The sequence below is a fragment of the Cupressus sempervirens genome, chromosome 6 (assembly GCF_028749045.1).
Source record: "Cupressus sempervirens isolate cs-2001-9-10 chromosome 6, ASM2874904v1, whole genome shotgun sequence".
NCBI classification, from domain to species: Eukaryota; Viridiplantae; Streptophyta; class Pinopsida; order Cupressales; family Cupressaceae; genus Cupressus; species Cupressus sempervirens.
Window position 1 is genome coordinate 542660370 of NC_143123.1, and position 23470 is coordinate 542683839.

General features: G+C 37.7%; 1 protein-coding gene across 1 annotated transcript; it reads right to left on the minus strand.

Moving 5' to 3' along the window:
• Window positions 1-942: 942 nt before the first annotated feature.
• Window positions 943-4793, minus strand: LOC149553390 (uncharacterized). Its single transcript, XM_089788855.1, has 10 exons — window positions 3584-4793; window positions 3157-3207; window positions 2946-3048; window positions 2790-2864; window positions 2555-2705; window positions 2140-2209; window positions 1960-2025; window positions 1749-1871; window positions 1528-1661; window positions 943-1411 (listed from the first exon to the last, which is right to left on the minus strand). The coding sequence occupies exons 1-10, from the start codon at window positions 4392-4394 to the stop codon at window positions 1382-1384; spliced, it is 1614 nt and encodes a 537-aa protein (XP_089644981.1). The 5' UTR covers window positions 4395-4793; the 3' UTR covers window positions 943-1381.
• Window positions 4794-23470: the final 18677 nt, after the last annotated feature.

Sequence of the window (23470 nt, forward strand, 5' to 3'; positions counted from 1 at the left end):
TTCAAGTTATTCATTTTATCATAATCTCGAATGGGAAGGCACCAACATAACAAGGGAAGACATGCCTCATGAAACACCTTTAATTCAAATTTGCAAGGGTATTTGTTTAGGGACATGATGATCATCCGCCACAAAAAGCTTCAACAACAACATCAAATGTTGAGCTGGAGTTGACCAAAGCCATCATAACATTAGCGAAGACTCGCACAATTAATGCAATATGGCACATGTACACAGGAAAAGCAAGACTAGACTCAAAACCCTAGCAAAGCTGAAAGCATGCATCACTCAAGTCTTATCACTATTTTCTTTAGTTTTTCATTTTAATTTTGTTCTATGGCCTTCCTTGTTCTCTAGGTTGACTCCCTCCTCTCTCTCCTTCCTTCCTTTCTCTTTTTATTGTCTCCTAAAATCTGTTTCCTATTATTTTTCTTTTTTCTGCTACTCTCTTGCATAGTAATCATATTAATTATGCATTCACCATTGATGTTAAAGACCCTCACACAAGCATTATTGTAATTGAGTACTGAACTGAAAACACTGCCATTATTGTAAGGAAGGAATTTTAACTCTACATTTAGTTTTATTATTGGTTTTCATCTCAACGATCACTTTCTCAATTCTTATTCCCTATGTTTCATTTTGGAAGGAAAAATTAGTCCAAATCATCCACATGGTAATGTAAAAATTACTTTAAAAAATTTGGAGCTTCAATTTGATTTGCTAGACTTTGTCCAAAACAAACCCACACAAGCATTATTGTAATTGAGTACTGAACTGAAAACACTGCCATTATTGTAAGGAAGGAAATTTAACTCTAAATTTAGTTTTATTATTGGTTTTCATCTTAACGGTCACTTTCTCAATTCTTATTCCCTATGTCCCTATGTTGCATTTTCGAAGAAAAAATTAGTCCAAATCATCCACATGGTAATGTAAAAATTACTTTAAAAAATTTGGAGCTTCAATTTGATTTGCTGGACTTTGTCCAAAACAAACCCACACAATACCTTCACATCTTTAAGAGACACAAATCACTGTACAATTAGCTATATACTAATCCATTAATCATCAAATACAGATGATGTTCTGGAAGCAAGGTGGCCAGAATAATCAACAGATTATCTTTACCTCCTGTAGACATAGCCTGTCCGTAGTATGGAAGATATGCCAGTCGTGTTCTTTCAGAATGAACAGTAGATTGGATGTGAAAACCAGCTTGCAGAGTCGAAAGAATTGAGAATGAGTTTGTTTGAAATGAATAATAAATGCTAATGAATTGATTATCTCCTATCCAATCTAGAAATTGTGAATTGTGAAAATTGAACATGCACAGTAAACGACCAAAGTCATGGATACAGATTTGATGTATACGAAACAACTAGCTGCCTTTCTGTGACATTGCCATCAACTGCACACCAGTATTAAGCAATGTTAGCTCAAGGTTGAAAAGGAGAGAATTGAAACAAGGTTGGTTGAAAGCATATAATGTATAGAAAATTGTTCTATAACTGTCCAAAAACCCACCTCTAGTCCTGTAATGTCTCCCGCATTTGTCTCCCCATCTTGGACATATTCAGGTGGATGGAATTCATTTTGGCTATCTAGTTCTGAGTTCAAAGATTGCTGATAAAGTCGCAAAGCAACCGTCAAAATGAAAGCTGCAGAATAAAACTCTTGGGTCAGCTTATCTAGTTATACATAAAGCATTGCAACCAGAACTAAAGTGGGTAGTTGTCTGAACCTACCCCCCAATACACGAGATGCAACTGACGATAAGTTCCAGGCAAGAGCAGCCACAGTAGCCAGCACTGCTTTCTTATGAGTACAAGTATTCCATACTTCCCAAGAGTGAAGCAACAAGTAATCCCCTAGCATCCATAGATTGAGACTAAATCAGAAGATGAAACCTGTTATAAACATAAGAACAAAACATTAAATACAGAACAAGAAAATCACCATATCCATGTACTTGGGCGGAGTAGCTAGAGTAAAATTTAGGTATGATGAAGATAGCAAAGAACCCTGCACGACAATAAATTGCCAGTCAATCACAAGGAAGGAAGCCATGTCAATTTATAGCATAAAGGCACACATTTTCAAAATCCAAGCAATGGGTATATCAGTTATAGAAAATACCAAGTCTTATTAATGTCCACATTGTCATCATGTGACCACACTCAGCTAGAAGCCAAAGAACAGATGCCAACTGCAAATAAACAGCAATCTATAGTTATGAACAAAAGCATATGAAGAATTTCAAATCTAAGTCTGATTAATGTCCACATTATCATAATGTGACCACATTCAGCTAGAAGCCAAAGAACAGATGCCAACGGCAAATAAACAGCAATAGATAATTATAAACATAAGCATATGAAGAATTTCCAAATCCATTACTTTTATCGAGGTCCAATGGAATAGGTCTATGATATTTAGCACAAAATTAGTGCACGAAGAGGCGAATGAATATTAGATCAGAATAAACTGAAGGTACAATTTGTAATGACTCATTTTAAACCTATTATATTATACTGATAGAAAGAAAAAGAACCTTTAAAGTGGTGGAAGGATCCCCAGAAAAAAGCTCCCTAATTTTTGCAAACAATGCATTGACAGGAGGCAGAATCACTCGAATGACACGAAGTGCATCGGCTTCACTTATTTCGTAGTTTGTTGAACTTGTGCCTTGATCAATTGTCTCTCTGTACATAAAGCAAGTCTAAATTTCAAATTATTTCACATACCACTAGAGATTGCATTTATACAGGGTAGTGGAAGAACGTTACCTGTAAATAAATGATTTATATAAAAAAATTAATGCCAGATAAAAGAGTGTCGAGTATGATACAATGGTTACAAAACTGCCAAAATAAAAAGAGAGAGTCAGATGTCAGGAAGTAGAGATCTGCATATTTCAATTCAGAGAATTATCACCAAAATACCTGAAGGGCAAATCATCAGTGAAAAATGAAGAAATAACAAAGAAAGAGCCCGATCCAAATACGAAAGCAGATTTTGAAGTTTCTTTCCACGTGATCAAATCAGCTGAGAACAGAGCACATCGAATGAGAAGGCGGTAAGTAGAACACTTTATAGCCAACAGGGCCAAAAAATCAACTAACATTAGAGAAAATTACTGGCAGGCTAGAATACCCATATATTGAAGCCATTTGGTTCTCTCCTGAGTAGGTTCAACCTCTGGAACTGCAAATGACAGGAAGATCAGAGAATTACGTAAGAAGCCTGCAACATGTGTATTATAAAACTCTGTTTGCAAGAACACAATAAGATATGCAAATTATTGTCAATATAACTCTTGAAAAAATTAACAGCGCCAATTTTGTCTAGGAACATTGTGAGTTCTTCGATCATATATGGTTTTTGTGGATGACAATTCATCCTAATTCAATAATTAAAGTAGCTAAATATAGATGTCAGAAATGAAATGGATAGCATATTAAAAGGACACAACAATCACAAACAAAAATTGTGAGAAAATATTTTCGGCTCCATGTGCACAATAATTTATATCTAGAGCATCAAATAGGTAACTATTATAATAGGTCCTCCTCTGCAATACCTCTCCTTGACTTTCTGGACTGAGAGGAACTACGAGACAGCTGTGGGCCTTGAGTGTTCGACTTGTTGATGGTCACAGTCTCGGGAGCAGCTGTAGGCAGGGCTGGATCTGGGACTTTTCGCTTATGATGTCGAGTCTGTGTTCGGCCACGCCTAGTTACTTTTCCAGTGTTTTCAACACCTACATTGTCACTTCCCTCTGCAATTTCCTGCAATTCCAATCTAGTCTTCCTAGATGGTCTCCCAGTTCTTGAAGGTTGCCTCTCTAATTGGCATAGGCTCTTCTCTTGCAGTTCAGGATCTTCGCCCCTGTTCTTCCTCTGTCTGAGATCAAGTTCAAGCTGTTCCTCCTCTATAGAAATCATGTCACTCTTAACCCTTCTAGAAACATGAGGACTCTTATCTTTGCCCTTAGAGCTACCACTCCTCTTGACGGGGACAAGAGGGAGCTCTTCTTGAAGAGGTAGATCATCAGGCTCCTTTCTTGGGCTTCTTCGCAGCATAACCCTAGTTGGAACAACCTCAATGGAGGCCGCATGGGATTGATATACAGGGCTCCTTAATCTCTGTTTGGTCTGCTTCGGTTGTGCTACCTCTCCTACATCCGAGGGCTTTTTCGGGGACATCAGGGGACTTGAGGGAACCCTAGAATGGATCCCTGCGAGAGCATTTGGCAGATTAATGGGGATATTCTCATTAAACCCTAGAAGCTCCTCTCTTTCGGCCAAGTAGGGTGATTTTGGACGATGTCTCTCTGCCTTCGCTTCCCCTAGGGGAGAAGGAGTTCTATCCCTTCCATATACCATTTGCATATCTCGCTCTTGATGAACAAAAGCTTTAAAAGCTTATTCCTCTTCCGTTATCGATTTATGTACCCTAAATCCAGATTTACTTAACAAACAGAAACTCTAATTACCAAATTCTATCGGCTCTTCCAACGGCTCCACAAACAAAAACCCTTGTTCCAACTGTTGTTTCTTGGTCATGTGTTCTCCTGGTTTTGTTCACAGAGAACTTGAAAACCCCAAAGATTAATTTTATCTTTTAAAAATATACTCAATGTACGTATCTCAACCAACAGATAAGTATTACAGATACATCCTTTAATGCATTAACGTTGCCTAAATCAATGCTTGTATAACGTCGAATCCGACGGAAAAAATGGCAGAAATTAATGGAATCCCTACCTTTACCTCTGTACCATTTCCATTACTTTTCCGAGCTCTTTAAATCCCCCTATATTCGAAATGATTATTAGTCCTTTCGAAATCCATAAAAAGAGGAGAAGAACATAGAAGAAACGTTAATAAGAAATGCTCACAAAAACCTGTTAGGGAGGAAATAGCCGTTGGGCCTTTCGCTTTTAAATTCAAACGGTCTCCTCAAAAGATGCCTCTAGAGCGAATGTGGGTTCCATGTAGTTTTTAATAATTTATTTTATCAATATTTTTATTAGATTCCTGAATTTTTTGTTTTTAAACATTTTTTAACAAACTTTCTTATCTTACTTTTTCTTTTCTCAATGTGATTTTTTAGTAAGTAAAATTTGTAAATTAAATTTTTGTACCATCAATATTTTACAAAGTTTGAACATCATTCTTATAGTTATGAGTTGTCCTTATGTATTATTTTCTTTAAAATAATGAATATATTGTTAAAGAAATATTTGAGGTAATGTATACAATCTATCATATCATATTGATTTAGGTAATGAGCAAAGTCAATATAATTTATGACTTTATTGATTATTTATTATCAAATTATGATTGCACATTTATAAAATGAATAAATCTCATGTGTAGTATAATCTTGCATATTTCAATAAATATTAAAAATTTAGTGGTTCAAATTGATTTGAAGATTTTGTTTGCTATTCTTTTGGATTTTATTGGGCTTGAGTTTGATTGTATCAATATTTTGAATCACACTCTGTGATATGTGAAGATTTATCCTGCCACAAAAAGTGACATGGTATATAAGGAAAATGAGCGAAAAACATGTCTTAACATGCATGGGCATCTATGGGGCATTGGGCCCAATGGCAATGCATTTAAATGTTTGGTCAAACAAATATTAACAAACACAAAGGACATTCAGAAATGAAGGAGTTTGGGGGTGTTGAAAAATAAAGAATAGTTAACTACCAAAAATAAAATGTTCTATGAAAAACTAGTCATGTAGTTTCAAAGAAAGATTAAGAATTATTTAATTTTAACCATGCTATTTTGAAGAAAGGGTAGGAATAGTCAAATTTAAACCATGCAATTTTAGTGGGAATGATTTAATAAGAAATAAAAAGCCTTGGTGAGCTATCAACATTAAAACCCTAATCTTGTGTTGTGCATAGTATACCCCATGAGATCCATAATATAATCCTCACATTGTAAAGTGTGTTTGCTTCATTCTGAGACAACTTGTATTGATGATAATCACACGAGCGACAATAGAGAGTGGAAGGAAGACATATTAAGTAACAACACAGCTTAACTTTGTGTACCTATAGATCCTAAATGGTCTGTCATATTGCGATGATTGTTTGGCATGTCTATATGTGTCAGTTAACCTCCGAAACCAAAGGTTTTAGCTTTAGGGCACTCACATATATCTCTCTAGAGATCATTGAACATAGAGTAGTAAAAAAATGACCATTTCAAAGCATCACTTGATACTTACTATGTTCCTACACCAATAGTTGTTCACTAAAAAATGCTAGTACTTGTAGCCAAATGTCCCAATAGTGGTGCACAAGTGGGTTAATTACTAATAAAAAATGATCCCTATTAGTACATGTGTGTGATTGGCTATTGATACATATATTTTATAGACTAACCACCAACATTCTTGTTCAAGATTCGTGTAACACCTCGCCATGTGACCCAAAAGAAGTTAACCTAAAGTTTCACTAAGTTTGCCAAACATTTTTTTTATATAGATAATAACTTAACAACAACAAAAATAATATAGCGAATGCAATTAACATACACATGTAAAACAAATTACAATTCTTAAGGGTCCCATGACGTTGAATCACATTTAAGTTTTTAATTAATAATAAATCCAATATATAACAAATCCACATCAAATAATAATATACAAGTATGAATCCATTTAAATAGTATACAATCATCTCAAATCCTACTTGGCAATAAATAGAATGCACAATCATCCACTGTATAAGTCACAGGGTATGAAAGGTTGAAATAATATACATCAGGAAATAGATTACATCATCTCGTAAGATCTATGAAATCAAATACAATACAAAAGGTATAACCATCCATCATAGTACACAAGAATAGATAGAAAGGAACATTTGCACAAACACATCCAGCAGCAACATCCAACGGTTAGATCTCAATGGTATAAGAAAAAGCACTACCACTCGACCTTGTGAAATCCAAAAAAGTCCACTCCCACCACACTGAGGAGATAAACTCAAGTCCCAAACAAGATAACAAACTCAAAAGTCAAAACCAACATCTAGGTTCAAGGTGTAGACACCTAAATCTGATTACATCACTTAAGTAATCCTATTTAGTCATCTCCTAAGGCATCATTAATTAAGTATTTAATATTTAATTAATCTATTGTCATTCCCTAGTTAATTTGTTAATTTAATTAACTATAGTCCAAATGATAAAATTAAAAGATCACCCAAAATCAATTTATCAATTAAATCCCTATTCCTCTATTAAATTGAATAAATCTTCAAATCTATTCAATTTAATTATATATCCCCATTTTATTAAATAAATCATTTAATAAAATATCTAAAATCTTAAAAGCTTCCCTAAACCCTATCTTAACCCCTAATCCAACCCATTCACACTTACTAACCTCACTTAGCCACCTAACTAACCCATCCCATCAAACCTAAGCCACTTGCCCCCTAATCCCCCTCTAATCCAAGCCTAATCCTCACTCTAACCATGTGCACAACCTTAATCCTAGATTAAGAATTCCTAACCTAAGCCAAAGTCAAGACTTCCACCCACCTCCCATTTTAATATTCAAAACAAAAACTTCATCCCTCATTTTAAAGTCACAACTTCCACCCACCAACCATTTTAATATTCAAACAAAGACTTTATCCTCCATTTTAATATTCAAACAAAGACTTAACATCCTCTTTTAATATATTCAAATAAAGACTTGACCTACCCAAACCAGTTGCCTCTTAATCTCATCCTAAGCTAAGCCTAATCCCTTCCTTAATCATGTGCACAACTTTAACCAAGGGTTAAGAAAGTCTTAAACCAAACCAAAGTCAAAGTTCCACCCTTAAAGTCTTGCATTCCTATTCAAGAGCCTTAAAGGCTCTTTAAAGACTTTTTATACCTATTTTCCACACTCATCCCCCACTTTTCTTCCCTCATAACTTCTTCTAACCACCTATCTTGACCATCTTCCCTATCCAATCCCTTTGTGACACTTGTCACAAGGCTAGAGCTTTGAAGAAGCACAATCCATGTGCTCTCTTCTCCTTGCATCCTAGCCCTCCTTAACCAATTCCCCTTCCTTGCATCCTAACCCTCCATCTCACTACCCCTTGGCCTATAAATGAAACCCCCTCCCTTCACAAATATCATCCACTTCTATGCTAATGCTATAATGCTATTTTGAGAGACTAAGAGCTATCAAAATACCATCATAATGGAAAAATTCATCCACAAATACATTTGGAATCATATCCTCCATTGAAGATTGAGCAACGTCATTGAGCATACATCACATCTTACGGACACATCTACGCATCAAAGGGAAGATTGTTTGGTTTAAGAAGTTTGCACATTCTTAGGCTACTTTGGTACTTTAATTCTCTTTTGTCTAATCATATATGTGAGTTAAATCTATTGTTTTGAATGTTTTGGTTCTCCATTGTATTCCTTTAAGCACTAGTTTTACAGCTCTACATTTTGGCACACCTGATGGGACCCCCACAATCACAAGCATGACATTATTTCTACATGCCTTTTTAAGACTTGAGAAGCAACATTGGGTGTTTTGCTCATAACTTGAGCATACAGACTCCGTTTTTAGAAAACAAAATATCGTCAAAAAGCTGGTTCTGAGCCCGTCATGATGGGATATTTGCTAACTCATGCATTGTCGATTGAAGACTTCTATAAAACCACTAACCATGTTTTTTGCAGGTTCTCCTTACATGGTTTAATGCTCTTGAAAAATGAACTCGAATGTTTAAACACTTGTCTTTGAATGCATGTTGCTAAAATCAAATCTTGAATGTTTAAACACTTGTCTTTGAATGCATGTTTCTAAAATCAAATCCTGAATGCCATGGATTAAAATATAACATTTTCATTGGAATGCATGATCAACACAATCTTGGATGCTAAAGGTTAAAAAGAATGAATGCGATGAACATTTGATTTTGGGTATTAAAGAACATTGCAAATCAACACACATCAACTTTGGTGCTTAAAATGAACTTCATTCAATCTTGAATGCTCTAAAGTGAAAATGTTCTTATTCCCTCCTTTTTAAAGCTTTCACGTGCGTGATTTACTTTTGTTGACTCGATTTTACTTTTGTTGGCAATGTTGTCAAGTTGGAATGAACATCTAAATGCTAATCATGTGTGTCTTCAAGTTGTACGATAGAAAATCTAAAAGCTTCACAAATAGAATGAATCAAGTGTCTTGCATGTATTGAGATTGTGCCTTTTAGCACATCTCAGACTTCTCTCTTTTCATGCAAATTAAGACCATTAAAATATGTGACGCATGTATCGAAAGTTGTTAGCAAGATCATCCACAACAACCTAGGAGTGCTTCTAGCGAGTTCATCCACCTTTGGGAAGTGCATCCCCTTTGGTGAGAAGCTCAAACTGATAAATAGTCTAGCCGGTATATAAATGAGGGGAAGGGTAAACCTTCTTGCTCCATCTCTTCAATTTGGGCGGCATGTTTCTGGGGGTAGCCTGAGGTGGGAAAACTTTCCCACGATTTTAGCATGTCTGGAATAAACCCTTAAGTGGATCACAACCAGTAACAACTGTTGTGGAAACTCCACATACCCATTTAAAACCCTCTTAGTCTAAAGTATCTTGCTTTTCTTTCATGGTATGTTATTCACAGTGCAAGGGAAATAACATCCCTCAAGATTACTCACCATTGTGCTCCCCTAGTAGAGGCGTAAGGCCACTTGGATTTCATCTCTAAGGGTCGTTGTTCCTGCAGAAGGGGAACTTGTATTTGTCATGCCTTGAAGGTTCTCTAATGTGTATCCTTTGTCAATCAACTCTTGTATCGACTCACCTCTTCGATTAGAGGGAAATATTGCACTAGAACCAGGAGACATCAAATTGTGGGTCATTGAATAGCATATGACAATCAAATTCTGACTGTAGGGATAAAGTTTGTGTTTGAATTTTCTTAAATTGTGCTCAAGACCTATGAAAAACATTTGTTGAACATACACAATTCAGTGGTTACTATCAAAAAAAATCCTTTTGCTAAAGAGATCAACTATTTGTATTTCTCACAGTTGCTTTGTCCTTTGATAAATTGTTTGCTCATTTATCCCTATATCAAAAGAGAGAAAGTTTCACCTTTGTCATCTCAAAACAACGGTTGTTAGCAAGTCCATTCGCAACAACTACTTGTCTCGCTGGTCCAATTTGTCCATTTATCTCAAAATGATCGACTTATTTCCTCAAAAACACAATAATCACTAAGCAGAACCTAAGTTATAAATCCTTTGTTGGCCCAAAGTCTTGCTCTTTTTCAAAAATACTTTGTCATTTACCCTACTTGACCGAAAATATCACAAATTTTATTTTTGAGAGACCTCGCCTTCATATACAAGAAACGGTTGTTAGCAAGCCCACTCACAACACCGTACTTTTAGTTTACCTTTTTCCTACACTTATTACCTAGAAAATACCCCACAAAAGTCCAATTACCAACAAACCCCTTTGCTCTAAAAAGATCCAAAAGTTGCTCTTTTCAAAATACCTTTTTGCTACCAATCTACTTGACTGAAAATGACACATTTTTATTCCTTGCCTAGAAGATAGTTAGCCAAATTAATCTTGAAAGAATCCAAAACTTGCTATTTCTCAATTGATTTATGTTCCAACCCAAGGTCTAGAAGGTATACTTAGCATAGTCACTACCTCCAAAACCCCACAGTTGTGATCAAAATCCCTATGAAATATCTCATGTCAGGCCATCCTAAGGCTAATTTCAAAAAGGCTAAACTTCCACAAATACCAGTTTACATGGAGATAGAAGTAGAACATCAAAAACATACCCCCAACCCAAAGATTGCCAAGCTAGACCAAATTAAGAAAGACAAAGCAGATGTTGCATTACAAACTGAGTGGGATTACAAGATTCAGAACCTAACTCTCCGATGAGGTGTCAACCATAGCCTTATCAATAACTCTTGTGTTAACTACTTTGATTAGGTCCATCTTTTTCCACACACACTTATGCACTTGTCTCCCTGTAAGTTTAGTCTCTCTATTAATTCTTCATCCCATCTAAACATTTGGTATAATCATCTCCTCCACTTTTTGTCATCAAACCTTAGGTTTTTAGAAATCCTCCAAATCAAGCATCATTGAACCCTAGAATCCTCCATTACTTGCTCCATACTTAGAAACATTTTTCGCATCACCTCATTAAGCTTTGTCTCCCTAAAGAAATCTCCATCCATCTCACCATCATAGTTGTCCTTAAACTAAGCATTGTTTAAGATAAACTGTCGCTTGTGTCCCAGATCACCTTAAGAAAAAGGTTGGGCTACACACTTGATCCCAATTTTCTTCCCAATGATCACAAGGCTACCTTAGGGTTTGATATCACTACCACATATTCAAGTTCACACTTAAGGGAAACACAATCTCCTCCACGTAGCACCATATCATCTAGATTCCTAAAAGTATCATATACACTTAGCATCATCCCTCTTTGCATTTTCATCATTAGAAAAGTCATCCTTTCATGCCACCCACCACTCATTTTGGTAAGAACACAAGGAAAAAGGACATGGATCCGAGTAATAGTACTAACACATCTCGAGCTCAGCCATACCTCAAAGTTTCAATGATGCCACCAGATCCACCACCACAAATCCCTGAAGAAATAGGTTCCTCTATAGACATTGATGCTTTCATGAACCAACCTGGTCATGCCACAATTTTTAATGCCATTATAGACCGAAACAAGGAAACCATCATGGAAAATTTCTTAAGGGATAGTGTTGGTTCCTTTGAATTTGGGCGTCCACCACCTATCGAAATTTCAAATCCCACACACCCTCTGTTTGGGTGGCAACCACCAATTTTAGATTCATCTATCCTTATTGATCCTTTCTCTTCACTGAACAAAGGATATCAACACGTTAGACAAAACCTATAGACCCGAATATACCCTCAACCTAGGTGCTTGCTCCTATTCCACAAAAACCAATCCCATCCTCACTCAATCCTTAGTACATACTACATTCCAACCAACCTCGTGTGTATCATCTACCTCAACTTCAACCACTCATTTCCCTACTCCACAAAATCCTTTGTTTACATCCAACAACACTACCTTTTCACTTCCACCTCACAACACACCTAGTCCATTTACTCCTCAAATGCCACCACTAGGGTCAAATACCTCACCTTCCATCCCACCCAACATCACTATCAACCCCTTTATAGCTAGTCAAAGCTCTTCAGCCTCATTTCCTTTGGGACCTTGGAATGTTGCTATAGTACAAGGGCCTATCACTAGTCTTCCCCCTAGCACTGCAGCCATGTCTGCCCCTCAGGCACTTTCATCCACCGCTTCACATTGTTATTCACTACCACCCCTTACCAACTATTTCTCCATGCCACCTTTGGGAAATAGCCAAACCACCCCACAATTTCAGTTCCCTATGATGAATACTCTACTGCAAATTAATTACCTTGCACCTATTCATAATCAATCATACTCTCAAGTAGGAGCACAACCCACATATATTGGACATGGTATGTATTCCCAAAGCATGGCATAGGCATTACCCACCTTACCACCCTTTCAGTCACAGTCTTCATGCCAACAGTATGCTCAAGCACCCTCACAAAGATATCTCATAGGGCAGTAGCCTCATACCTATCTTCCCCACCAACAAACTTCTCAGCAGATGCAATAGTATACCCAAAACACATTCCAACAACCCATAACATCAATCCCACCAGTTGCGCAACCTATTTTTCCACAAACACCATATGGCAACCAGGGTTTTCCATATCAACCTTCAGATCTTGGCATGTATCCTACACTAGGGGCACTTGCTCCCCCACCTATAAACTCTAAATGGGAAGAGATGAAAAATGGTCTCAAAGCCCTCAAAGATGGGATAGACTCCAAAACTTTCAAGTTTGAGAATGACTGCCCATACCCGTTTGACAAAACCATCATGATGACACCATTTCCTAAACATTTTGAGATCCCCAAGTTTGACAAATTCAGGGGAAAAAGTGATCCAGTCACACATGTTAAGGAATTCTATATGCATTGTCAAGAGGTAGCCTATAATGATGTGTTCCTCATGCAGCTCTTTTCCAAAAGTTTAGGAGGCCTAGCCTTAGAATGGTTCTATCGTATCCCTCAAGGCACTATTAAAACTTTTGTTGATCTTTCTGAAGCCTTTGTGGCTCAATACACCCATCTTATTGAAATAGAATTATCTGTCATGGACCTAGTTCATACTAAGCAAAAAGGGGGAGAAAGCCTTGGAGAATACTTGCAACATTGGAAAATACTCACAACCAGGATTTCTTGTACCATCCTTGAGCGTCATCTTGTCAAAATGTTCATAAATAATGCACACCCTAGTCTCACCCATCATATGGTTATGAATTGTTTACAAACATACAAAGACATTAAAAAAAAGGGGATGGAACTTGAACAAGGCCTCATTAAGGATGGTGTTATTAGACTTTACAAGGAAAACACCTAGGATCGAGGACCAAACAATGACAAAACCTGATACTGGAACAAAAACAAAAACACGGTGATAAATGGTGCCATTGACACCCGACAAGTTCATATCATTGGGGCAGCTACCAATGTTCCTGCCACATTTTGTCAGCAACAACCCTATCAACAACAACCCCCTATGTATCACCCACCACCCATACAAAAAAATCAACAAATACCTTCTCATCATAATCAAACCAATGCCATCACACTTTCGGTAGGTACTAAACCTCGTGTTCAGAGACAACCTCGTGTATACACCCCATTGGAGGAACCTCTTGATGCAATCTTTGAAAAACTAGCTATGGATAATCTTATTCGACATCCACCAACACAACCCTTGGAACCAAACCAATCTAGGGCATCTTGGTATAAAGATAATGAGTTTTGCAAATTCCATCATGTCAAAGGACATACCACCCTCAAATGCATGCAACTCAAGGACTATGTCCAAGACCTAATTGATCAGAAGGAAATCATAGTGGGGGCACAAACTTCACCTAATACAAGATTAATGATGTATCAAAATTCTTTCCCTCCTCATAACACAAACCTAGGAAAAGCACCTGCAAACCCTCCTGTCAACAAACAGAACAATACTCAAGGAAAACAAGGAGATAATGAGACAATTCTCAAAACTATACCTCATCATATTTAGACTATGGAAGCCTTATCAATTGCATATCATAAGTTGAGCCATCCATCAACATCATTAACATTAAGGGCCTAGATACCCAATGTGCAGTTGCTACTCATCAGACTCGACTCAATATAATTGGCCCACCTATTTCTGTACCATCAAGACCACTCCATCTAGAGCATCTCCATCAGAATCATCCTCATTAGGGCCACAATATAACATCTTGGAACACCTTGTAAACACACCAACCCAGATCTCCATTCTAGATCTCTTACGAACAAGCCCACTTTATCAAGAGATCCTCAACAGTACTCTACATGAGTCAAGCGTCCCCTCTGACATAAATGCCACCAATTTTTGCAACTTGTTTGGCCATCTTTCAACATCATGTGACTTATCCTTCAAAACTACTGATATCCTAGTAGTTGAACCATATCATATCCTTCCACTCTGCATAGCCATCATGGTTTTCGACTTTGTTGTTAAATGGGTAATGATAGATAATGGATCAACTTTAAATCTATGCACTTTAAAGTTCATCAAATAGGTAGGATACACTGATGTAGATATCATTAATGAAGTAATCACCATCAAGGCATATGACAATTTGGAATGCACCACTGAAGAAACCATCTTGCTCCCTATAAGAGTTGGCCCAGCCACTGAAGAAACACTTTGCCATGTAGTTGATCTTAACCTTCCATACAACATCCTCCTCGGTCACCCATGAATTCATGCCATGAAGGCCATTCCATCCACATATCATCAATGTATCAAATTTTTGCATAATGACACTAAGATAAACATCCTTGTAGATCTTGAACCCTTTGCTTATTGTAATGCGATTGAAGCTTCAGACACCAATCATTGTCCTACGATTGAAGTTGGCCACACCACGCCTAGTTCCTTTGGCACCTACCATGATCCAGACACCATTTTAGCCTCCACTCTTTCCATGGTTAAGATCAACTACCAAGCTTGTGGTGAGTATAGTCTTATAGATGCTTTTGTTGTCGGTGCTCTACCACTTGATCCCCATACTCAAGGACGCCCGACACATCAAGGGCCTAGACCATAAACCACCTCTAAACTCGAATAAATGGGCCCTACCACATTTATTACCAAGGGTATTCTTGATGGAGAGGAGAATGCACCAGACATTAACACATGGCTATACAAGGAGCCACCTCCTAAAAGTGAAGCACTTCTTGATCACTTTAAACAAAAATATCCTTGGTCACATTGCCTAGCTACAAAGCAATGGGATTATCAAGGAGGTGGTTTGGGCCATTTGGAATTAGGTATGAGAAAGCCTATAGAGGTACACCAAGGATAGAAAACCAAAGGCTTAGGCTATGGACTCCTCGCAAGTAGGGGCACTATAAAGGAAGGCCATGCCTTCACAAACATCCAAAATAGCTTTGTTGAGGTTGAAGACATTCCTGAGGAAGTAGAAAAGAAAGCCTATGATTATATATTCCTTGACAAAATAATCCTAGGAGCCTCTATTCTCTTCCAACTATCCCTAAATCTCATAGACCTACCCCTCTCTCACCCTGAACTCATAGATTGGGACCAACCAAGTGTCGTTCATGTTGACGAATTCTCTATTGAGCATGCGCTCCTTAAATTCATGGGAGTAGAAACACCACATAAATGACCGCCACCACCATCAACATATGTCTGCAAGCTGGATGCCACAGGTTACTTTGGGGAGGAGGAAATCTCCAATCGTAAAATAGAAATAAAAAAGAAAACAAAAAAGCAAAAAATCAAAGGAAAAATGTCCTCTGGTGAAAACTCCTCTGGAGCATCATTGGATAACTCAAAAAACAAAATAAAAATAAAGGATGTATCTAATGGTGAAAACCTCTCTGAGGCACCTGAAGATGGAGATTTCATCCTTCCCTCGCAAGAGCATAAGCCTCCTATATCTTTAGTTTTGACAAAAGAAACTCAGCTAGTAAATATCAATTTGACAGAGACACTACATATCACATACACTGCAGCTTCTCTACCACCTGAGTAGGTAGATCTTCTCATTAAGGTCCTCCGCAAGAATGTGGGTTTTTTTGCATGGTCATATCAAGACATATCGGGGTTGGACCCCAAGCTAGTAGTACACCATTTGACCGTAGATCCAAAGGCAAAACCTGTTAAGCAAAAGTTCTGTAAGATGCACCTGAAAGTTTCTTTATTGGTTAAAGCAAAGTTAGAAAAATTGTTGGAGGCCAAAATCATTCTCCCAATAGATTATTCTAAATGGATTTCTAACATGGTACCTGTTACCAAGCCTTCTGGTGATATTAGAATCGGCATTGATTTTAGGGATATTAATAAAGCTTGTCCAAAGGATGACTTTCCATTACCAAATATTGACATGATTGTGGATCTCACTACGGGTCATGAACTCTTGTCACTAATGGATGGTTTCTCTGGATATAATAAGATTCATATAGCAGAGGAAGATCAGCATAAGATAGCATTTACTACACCTTGGGGCACATTTTGCTACAATATGATGCCATTTGGGCTAAAGAATGCTAGGGCAACCTATTAGCACACCATGACAGTCATCTTCCATGACCTAATCCATAAGATTCTTGAGGATTACATGGATGATATTTTAGTAAAGTCTCTCAATGCTCTTGATCACTTATTTCACCTCGAAGAAGTGTTTAATCGATTGGCAAAATATCATCTCATGTTGAATCCAAAGAAATGTGTCTTCGATGTCACCTCAAGAAAGCTCCTGGGATTCATTGTGTCATGGCGTGGTATCAAGATTGACCCTAAAAAGGTCAAAGCCATCATAGAAATGGCTCCTCCTAGGACACTCAGACACCTTCATTCTCTATAGGGCAAACTCCAATTAGTCAGATAGTTCATTTCCCAACTTGTTGATAAATGTCAACCATTCACACACCTGCTCAAGAAGGATCAAAACTTTAGATGGGACCCTGCTTGCCAGGATAACTTTGAGCCCATCAAGGAATACTTGGCTAATTTTCCTATTTTGGTTCCTCTAGTTGTAGGGTGTCCACTTGTATTGTACATCACAACTACTCCCACTACATTAGGTGCTCTTCTAGTACAACTTGATGATGCAGGGAAAGAAAGGGCTATTTATTACATCAACTAAACATTAGTGGGATATGAGCTCAACTACACGCTAATGGAGAAGGCTTGCTTAGCAGTGGTATTTTCCACCCAAAAAATATGCCATTACATGTTTAGTCATACTGTGTAGCTAATCTCAAAAATTGATCCATTAAAATATATACTTTCTTGCACAATACTCACAGGATGCCTGGCAAAATGGGTTATGCTTCTCAGTGAGTTTGACATCCAATATATTGATAGAAAGGCCATCAAAGGCCAAGCTATTGCAGATCACTTGGTAGATGCACCCTTGGTTGCCAACCACCCCCTCATTATGGAGTTCCCAGATGAACACCTCTGTTTGATAGAAGAACAACCATCTTGGAAGCTATATTTTGATGGCTCCTATACATCTCATGGCTCCGGTGCGGGCATACTCTTGGTCACACCTCAAGGCGATTATATTCCTAAATATTTCAAGCTACAGTTTTGGTGTACCAATAACATTGCAGAGTATGAAGCCCTTGTTGCAGGGCTCAAAATTGCCATTGAATGGAATATCCCACAACTACAAGTCTACAATGATTCTCAGCTTATCATAAAACAAGCCTTAAATGAATATCAAACCAAGGATGATAAGCTACTACTTTACAAGGAATTGGTTGATCAATTAAAAGATCATTTTACTCAACTCCAATTCATACAGGTACCTAGACTCCAAAATAAAGCAACAGATGCCATGGCTACTATTGGTTCCCTCTTGGAAATATCGTGCAAAGCTATGCAATATGAATTCTTGGTCAAGCAGCTGCATGAACCTGCATATGAGAATGATGATTCAACACGAGTTTGCATCTTGGTTGGTCCCCAATCCCCATGGTACCACAAAATTCATGCTTACCTACTAAATGGTATCATATCTCCCCACCTCACACAAACCCAACGCCAAAACCTTATTCGCAAAGCTTCTCGCTACACTATCATTGCCCAAAACCTATATCGTCATGGTTATCATGATGCTCTCTCTCGATGTTTAGATCAAAATGAGGCTACAATGGCTCTCAAGGAGGTACACACTGGACTTTGTGGTGCTCACACGAGCGGGATAGTGCTAGCCAAGAAAATCTTTTAGGCTAGGTATTATTGGCCTACTCTAGAACATGATGCATGTGAGTTTGTGAAATGATGTTTACCTTGTCAACAACATGCTAATATGATCCAAGCTCCAGCTCAGGACTTGCAACCCATTGCACCACCATGGCCTTTTTCCTGTTGGGGGTTTGATCTTGTCGGTCTTATTGCACCACTTTCTTCCAAAGGACACAAATGGATAATCACCGCCACTGATTACTTCACTAAGTGGGTCAAACTAGTTCCCTTGTCACTGCTACAGGAGTTCAAGTGTCCAATTTTATCCTATATCATATCATATGTCGCTTCGAAATCCCAGCTACTATTTTTACTGACTATGGAGGTAATTTTGAAAACCTAAATATGGAGAAATTGTGCACTTCCCTTCATATCCATCACCATTTTTCTAGCCCATAATTTCCACAAGGTAACGGTCAGTCAGAGGCAACTAATAAAACCCTACTCAAAATCCTAAAGAAAGTTGTCAATGATTCTAGCTACGATTGGCATTTACAAATCAACCCCGCCTTATGGGCCTATCGCACCTCATTTCGTACATCTATAGGCACATCCCCATACTCCTTGGTTTATGGTGCTAAAGAAGTATTACCTATTGAGGTTGAACTCTCATCCTTGCACATTTCTTTGTGAGGCTAGATATCAGATAAGGATTACAGAGTGGCTAGACTCACCCAACTAGATTTGCTTGATGGAAAAAGGCAACAGGCCTATGACCACCTCATGGTCTACCAGAATTGCCTCAAGTGCAACTTCAACAAGAAAGTCCATCCACACCAATTTCAAGAAGGAGACATGGTCCCCAAAGAGAACATGAAAGTCCAAGCTGACCGAGAAAAGAAAGGCAAGTTTGAGCCCACATGGCTTGGTCCTTACATGGTCACAACATCTTTTGGCTCAGGGACCTATCAGTTATCCACACTTGAAGGTGAAGTCATGAATGATCCCACTAACATCATTCACCTCAAGAAATTCTATGCCTAAATTTTTTTTAAAAATAAAAATAAAATAATAATAAAAATTTTCCAATGGTGAATACTTGGAAATTCAAGCACCTTGGATCGATACCTGGTGAAAACCTAACAGTTAGGTAGCAGGTGTACTTAGCCTATTCATTATCTATCAATGACCTACATATCCAATATCACCCCTTTACATCTCATCACCCATCTCCCCATTTTCCAAGATATTCCAAGAGTTCCCTCCTCACACTCCAACAACTCATGACACCAGCTTGGAAAGCCTACCTAGATCTCATATTCTACCATGGTTAGCATATCTATTCCATCCTTGTACCTTACCACATGTATCATATCAAGTGTATTTTATCCTTAAAACCATGCCTTTATATCATATACCTGTACGAAGCCACAATATTCTATGTACCACATCCTTGTCATGCAACCAATAATTCTGTGTATCATACCCATGTAACAATAACCGTATTGCATCAATGCTATTTCCTTGTCCTGAGCTTTTTGCTATCATATGCACATCCACTACTATATTCTATCCTACATTCCTAAGTCATCCACCCATATCTTATTCATGCTTGTATATTTTTTAGCCTTACAGCAAAATCCTGCATCACTATCTCACTCACATCCTAGTTCCAATTCATAAATTGCTAAAAAAAAATCCAAAACATTCATAAATCATCCAAAAAAAAGGAAAAATAAATAAAAAGAAGAGCTTCCTTCTCTCACAATCCTTTCACACACACACCTTACTTTGCACAATAAAGGCCTTGACATGGGACAAAAACCTTTCACAGACCCTATACAATGAGAAACCAATAGACTTACAACCCTTTCACATAGACCTCTTGAAGAGAATCTTTTGGAGTTGTAACCATTTGCAAGGCCCATGTCAGTTGCTTCACACCACAAAAGGAGAACCAACCCCATCACTCCTCTACTGGCCATTGATACATCTAGAAAATGAAGCCAAACTTGCTCTTCAATGTCCTCCATTGGATTGCCAGAGGATTATGCACAAACCACCCCAAAATCAAACCCACAAGGATGGAGGGAAAGACAGCACTGATAGTCGACACAACGATGGGAATTAGCAAGGCAATAGCTTGCCTGTTCGCGGCACAGAAAGAAACTACCCAAAAATATCAAAAAAAATTCAAAAATCACCCAAACTTACCAAAAAAATTCAAAAACTACCAAAAAAAATTCATAAATCATCCAAACTTACCAAAAAAATTCAAAAATCACCCAAACTTACCAAAAAAATTCAAAAACTACCCAAAACTGCCCAAAAAAAATTCATAAATCATCCAAACTTACCAAAAAAATTCAAAAATCACCCAAAAATACCTAAAAATTCAAAAATTGCCCAAACAATAAAAAAGAAATCTAAAAATTGTCTTAAAATATTTTAAAAAAACAAAAAGAATTCCAAAGCATTCAAAAGGGGGTCATAATTGCCAAATATGGCCATAAAAGCTTGAAACATTAAAACACCATCCCAAAATTCCTCTCAATTTCTGATATTCGAAAATTGATATTAAGAAGAAGCATGGTAATGTCCTGAAACATAATTCTAGGCTTAGGAAAATCTAGCACAACTTGGATATCGGAAGAGATGTCGCAAACCTGACTGTTGCCTTCCTTCCATGCAACCATTATTAATGTGAATCAAGAAGGATTTTTGGTCTTATTTAAGTTGCAGTGGCCATGATTCATCTAAACCATCTTCAACAAATATATCACTATTGTCTCAAAAGACCAGATATCCATTAGACTCTTTCATCCTCATACAACTAGGGGCACAGAATAAGTAGGCATAAGTGTGAGAGTTTTGCTCCCCACTCTAGTGCCTTTTAGGCCTTAAGTGATTTTTTCAAGGCCCAAGTGTCCTTTTTGGACCACTCTAGTGCCTTTTTAGGCCTTAAATGATTTTTCAAGGCCCAAGTGTCCTTTTTGGACTACTCTAGTGCCTTTTTAGGCCTTAAATACCTTTTTCAAGGTACACATGACCTTTTTGGGCCCCAAAGTGCCTTTTTAGGCCCCTCAAATGTTTTTTTTAAAGGTCCAAGTGTCCTTTTTGGACCACTCTAGCGCCTTTTTAGGCCTTAAATGCGTTTTCAAGGCCCAAGTGTCCTTTTTGGACCCCTCAAGTGCCTTTTTAGGCCTTAAACATTCTTTTCCAAGGCCCAAGTGTCCTTTTTCGATCACTCTAGCACCTTTTTAGGCCTTAAACACCTTTTTCAAACCCCCAAAGTGCCTTTTTTAGGCTAAAAGACCTTTTTTTTTAGGCCCCCGAAATGACTTTATAGGCCCAAGCACATTTTTCAAGCCCCCAAAATGCCTTTTTAGGCCCAAACGCCTTTTTCAAGGCCCCATTTTGACCTTTTCAAGCCCTAAAAATGCCTTTATAGGCCCAAGCACCTTTTTGAAGCCCCCAAATTGCCTTTTTAGGCCTAAACGCCTTTTTCAAGGCCCTATTTTGACCTTTTCAAGCTTACAAAATGTCTTTATAGGCCCAAGCACTTTTTTTAGGCCCTCAAACTGCCTTTTTAGGCCCAAACACCTTTTTCAAGGCCCTATTTTGCCCTTTTTAGGCCCCCGAGACACCTTTTTAGGCTCAAACGCCTTTTTCAGGCCCTTGAGACATCTTCTTTGGCCCACAAACCTTTTTCAAGGCTCTCTTTTGGCCTTTTCAAGACCCTTTCTTGACCTCTTTTGGCTATCAAGCCTTGCGTAGGTCCCAATGCCTTTTCCACAGCTCATAAACAACCGTCTCATCACACACCTAGAGAAACGTCCCCACATTTTGTCTTATTATTGTCTGTCATACTTGCTAAATCTACATAGAAATTCTTGCCTATGAGTCATGGTTACCCTTGCTCTATAGATTGTATTGTTCCCACTTTTACAAGAGTCAAACTATTTCATTATTTATCACAAAAACATTCAAATATATATGAAACATCCCAAAAAACATTTAAATATTCGACAAAAACACAAAAACATCCATATATCTTCCATAAAATCCCAACAAAAAAAAAAAAAAAAAAAACATGAGATTGCATTACAAACAACATCCATTGTCCCTTTGATTTCCATAAAAACAAGCACAAACTTTTTTCTCCTACGACAGCAACAACAACATTCCATTTAACTAATAATGTTTTGCAGTTTTTTTTATTCTAGCCTCCTTGGCAGAGATGGCAAGATAGGATGTCCAATCAATGACATTCCTTTAGACCTAGTCCTAGATGATGATGCCCCTAATGTCATCCTCACACCTACCCATAGCATATCCATTGGGATCAGGATGTTACCATGCCTCAAGAGTGTGTTTATTTACTCCATAAAATGTTTCTCAGAGTATACAACTCCTCTCCTTTGCTCCAAAGGGATCACTTGGTGATATAATCCCATGTAGTATGCCACCTCTTGTGCAACCCTCACTGATTGCTCCATGACATCTTTCATTTCTACACGTAGTCTTTCTACTCTTGGAATAGTTGTTGTCCTTTGCACAATATCGTGTTCTCTTTCATATCTATTCACTAGCATTTTCATTGACTCCCTCTCATATTTCACTATATTCAACTAATTCTGGTACCATGTAATGCTTGTATTACTTACATTCAGCTACTCTTGTGACCTTCGTGCTAGACTATTTGTTTGCACTACTGACTCCCTGAATGCTTCTACTTGCAACTATAGGAGCACTAATTCATTTTCACATCTCTCCGTTGCCGCTCTCTCAACTTCTCATCATAATCTTCCATTAAACGCTATCAATATCTTCGGCAACAAGCTTCAATACCTGCCATCATAATAGTCAAGTTGGCAACCACCTCCATCCTTTCCACACTTCACCTCCCCTATAGTAACAATGTGCTATATCCTATCTCTTTCCACTAGCTTCTCATCCCACACTTTTCATCACACTATCTCCTCATCCCTATATCTTCTTCTGCTAACCTTCTTATCTTTATCTTTCCCACCACTATCCTATCACACTGAGCTTTTGTATGGTACTCCCTTGT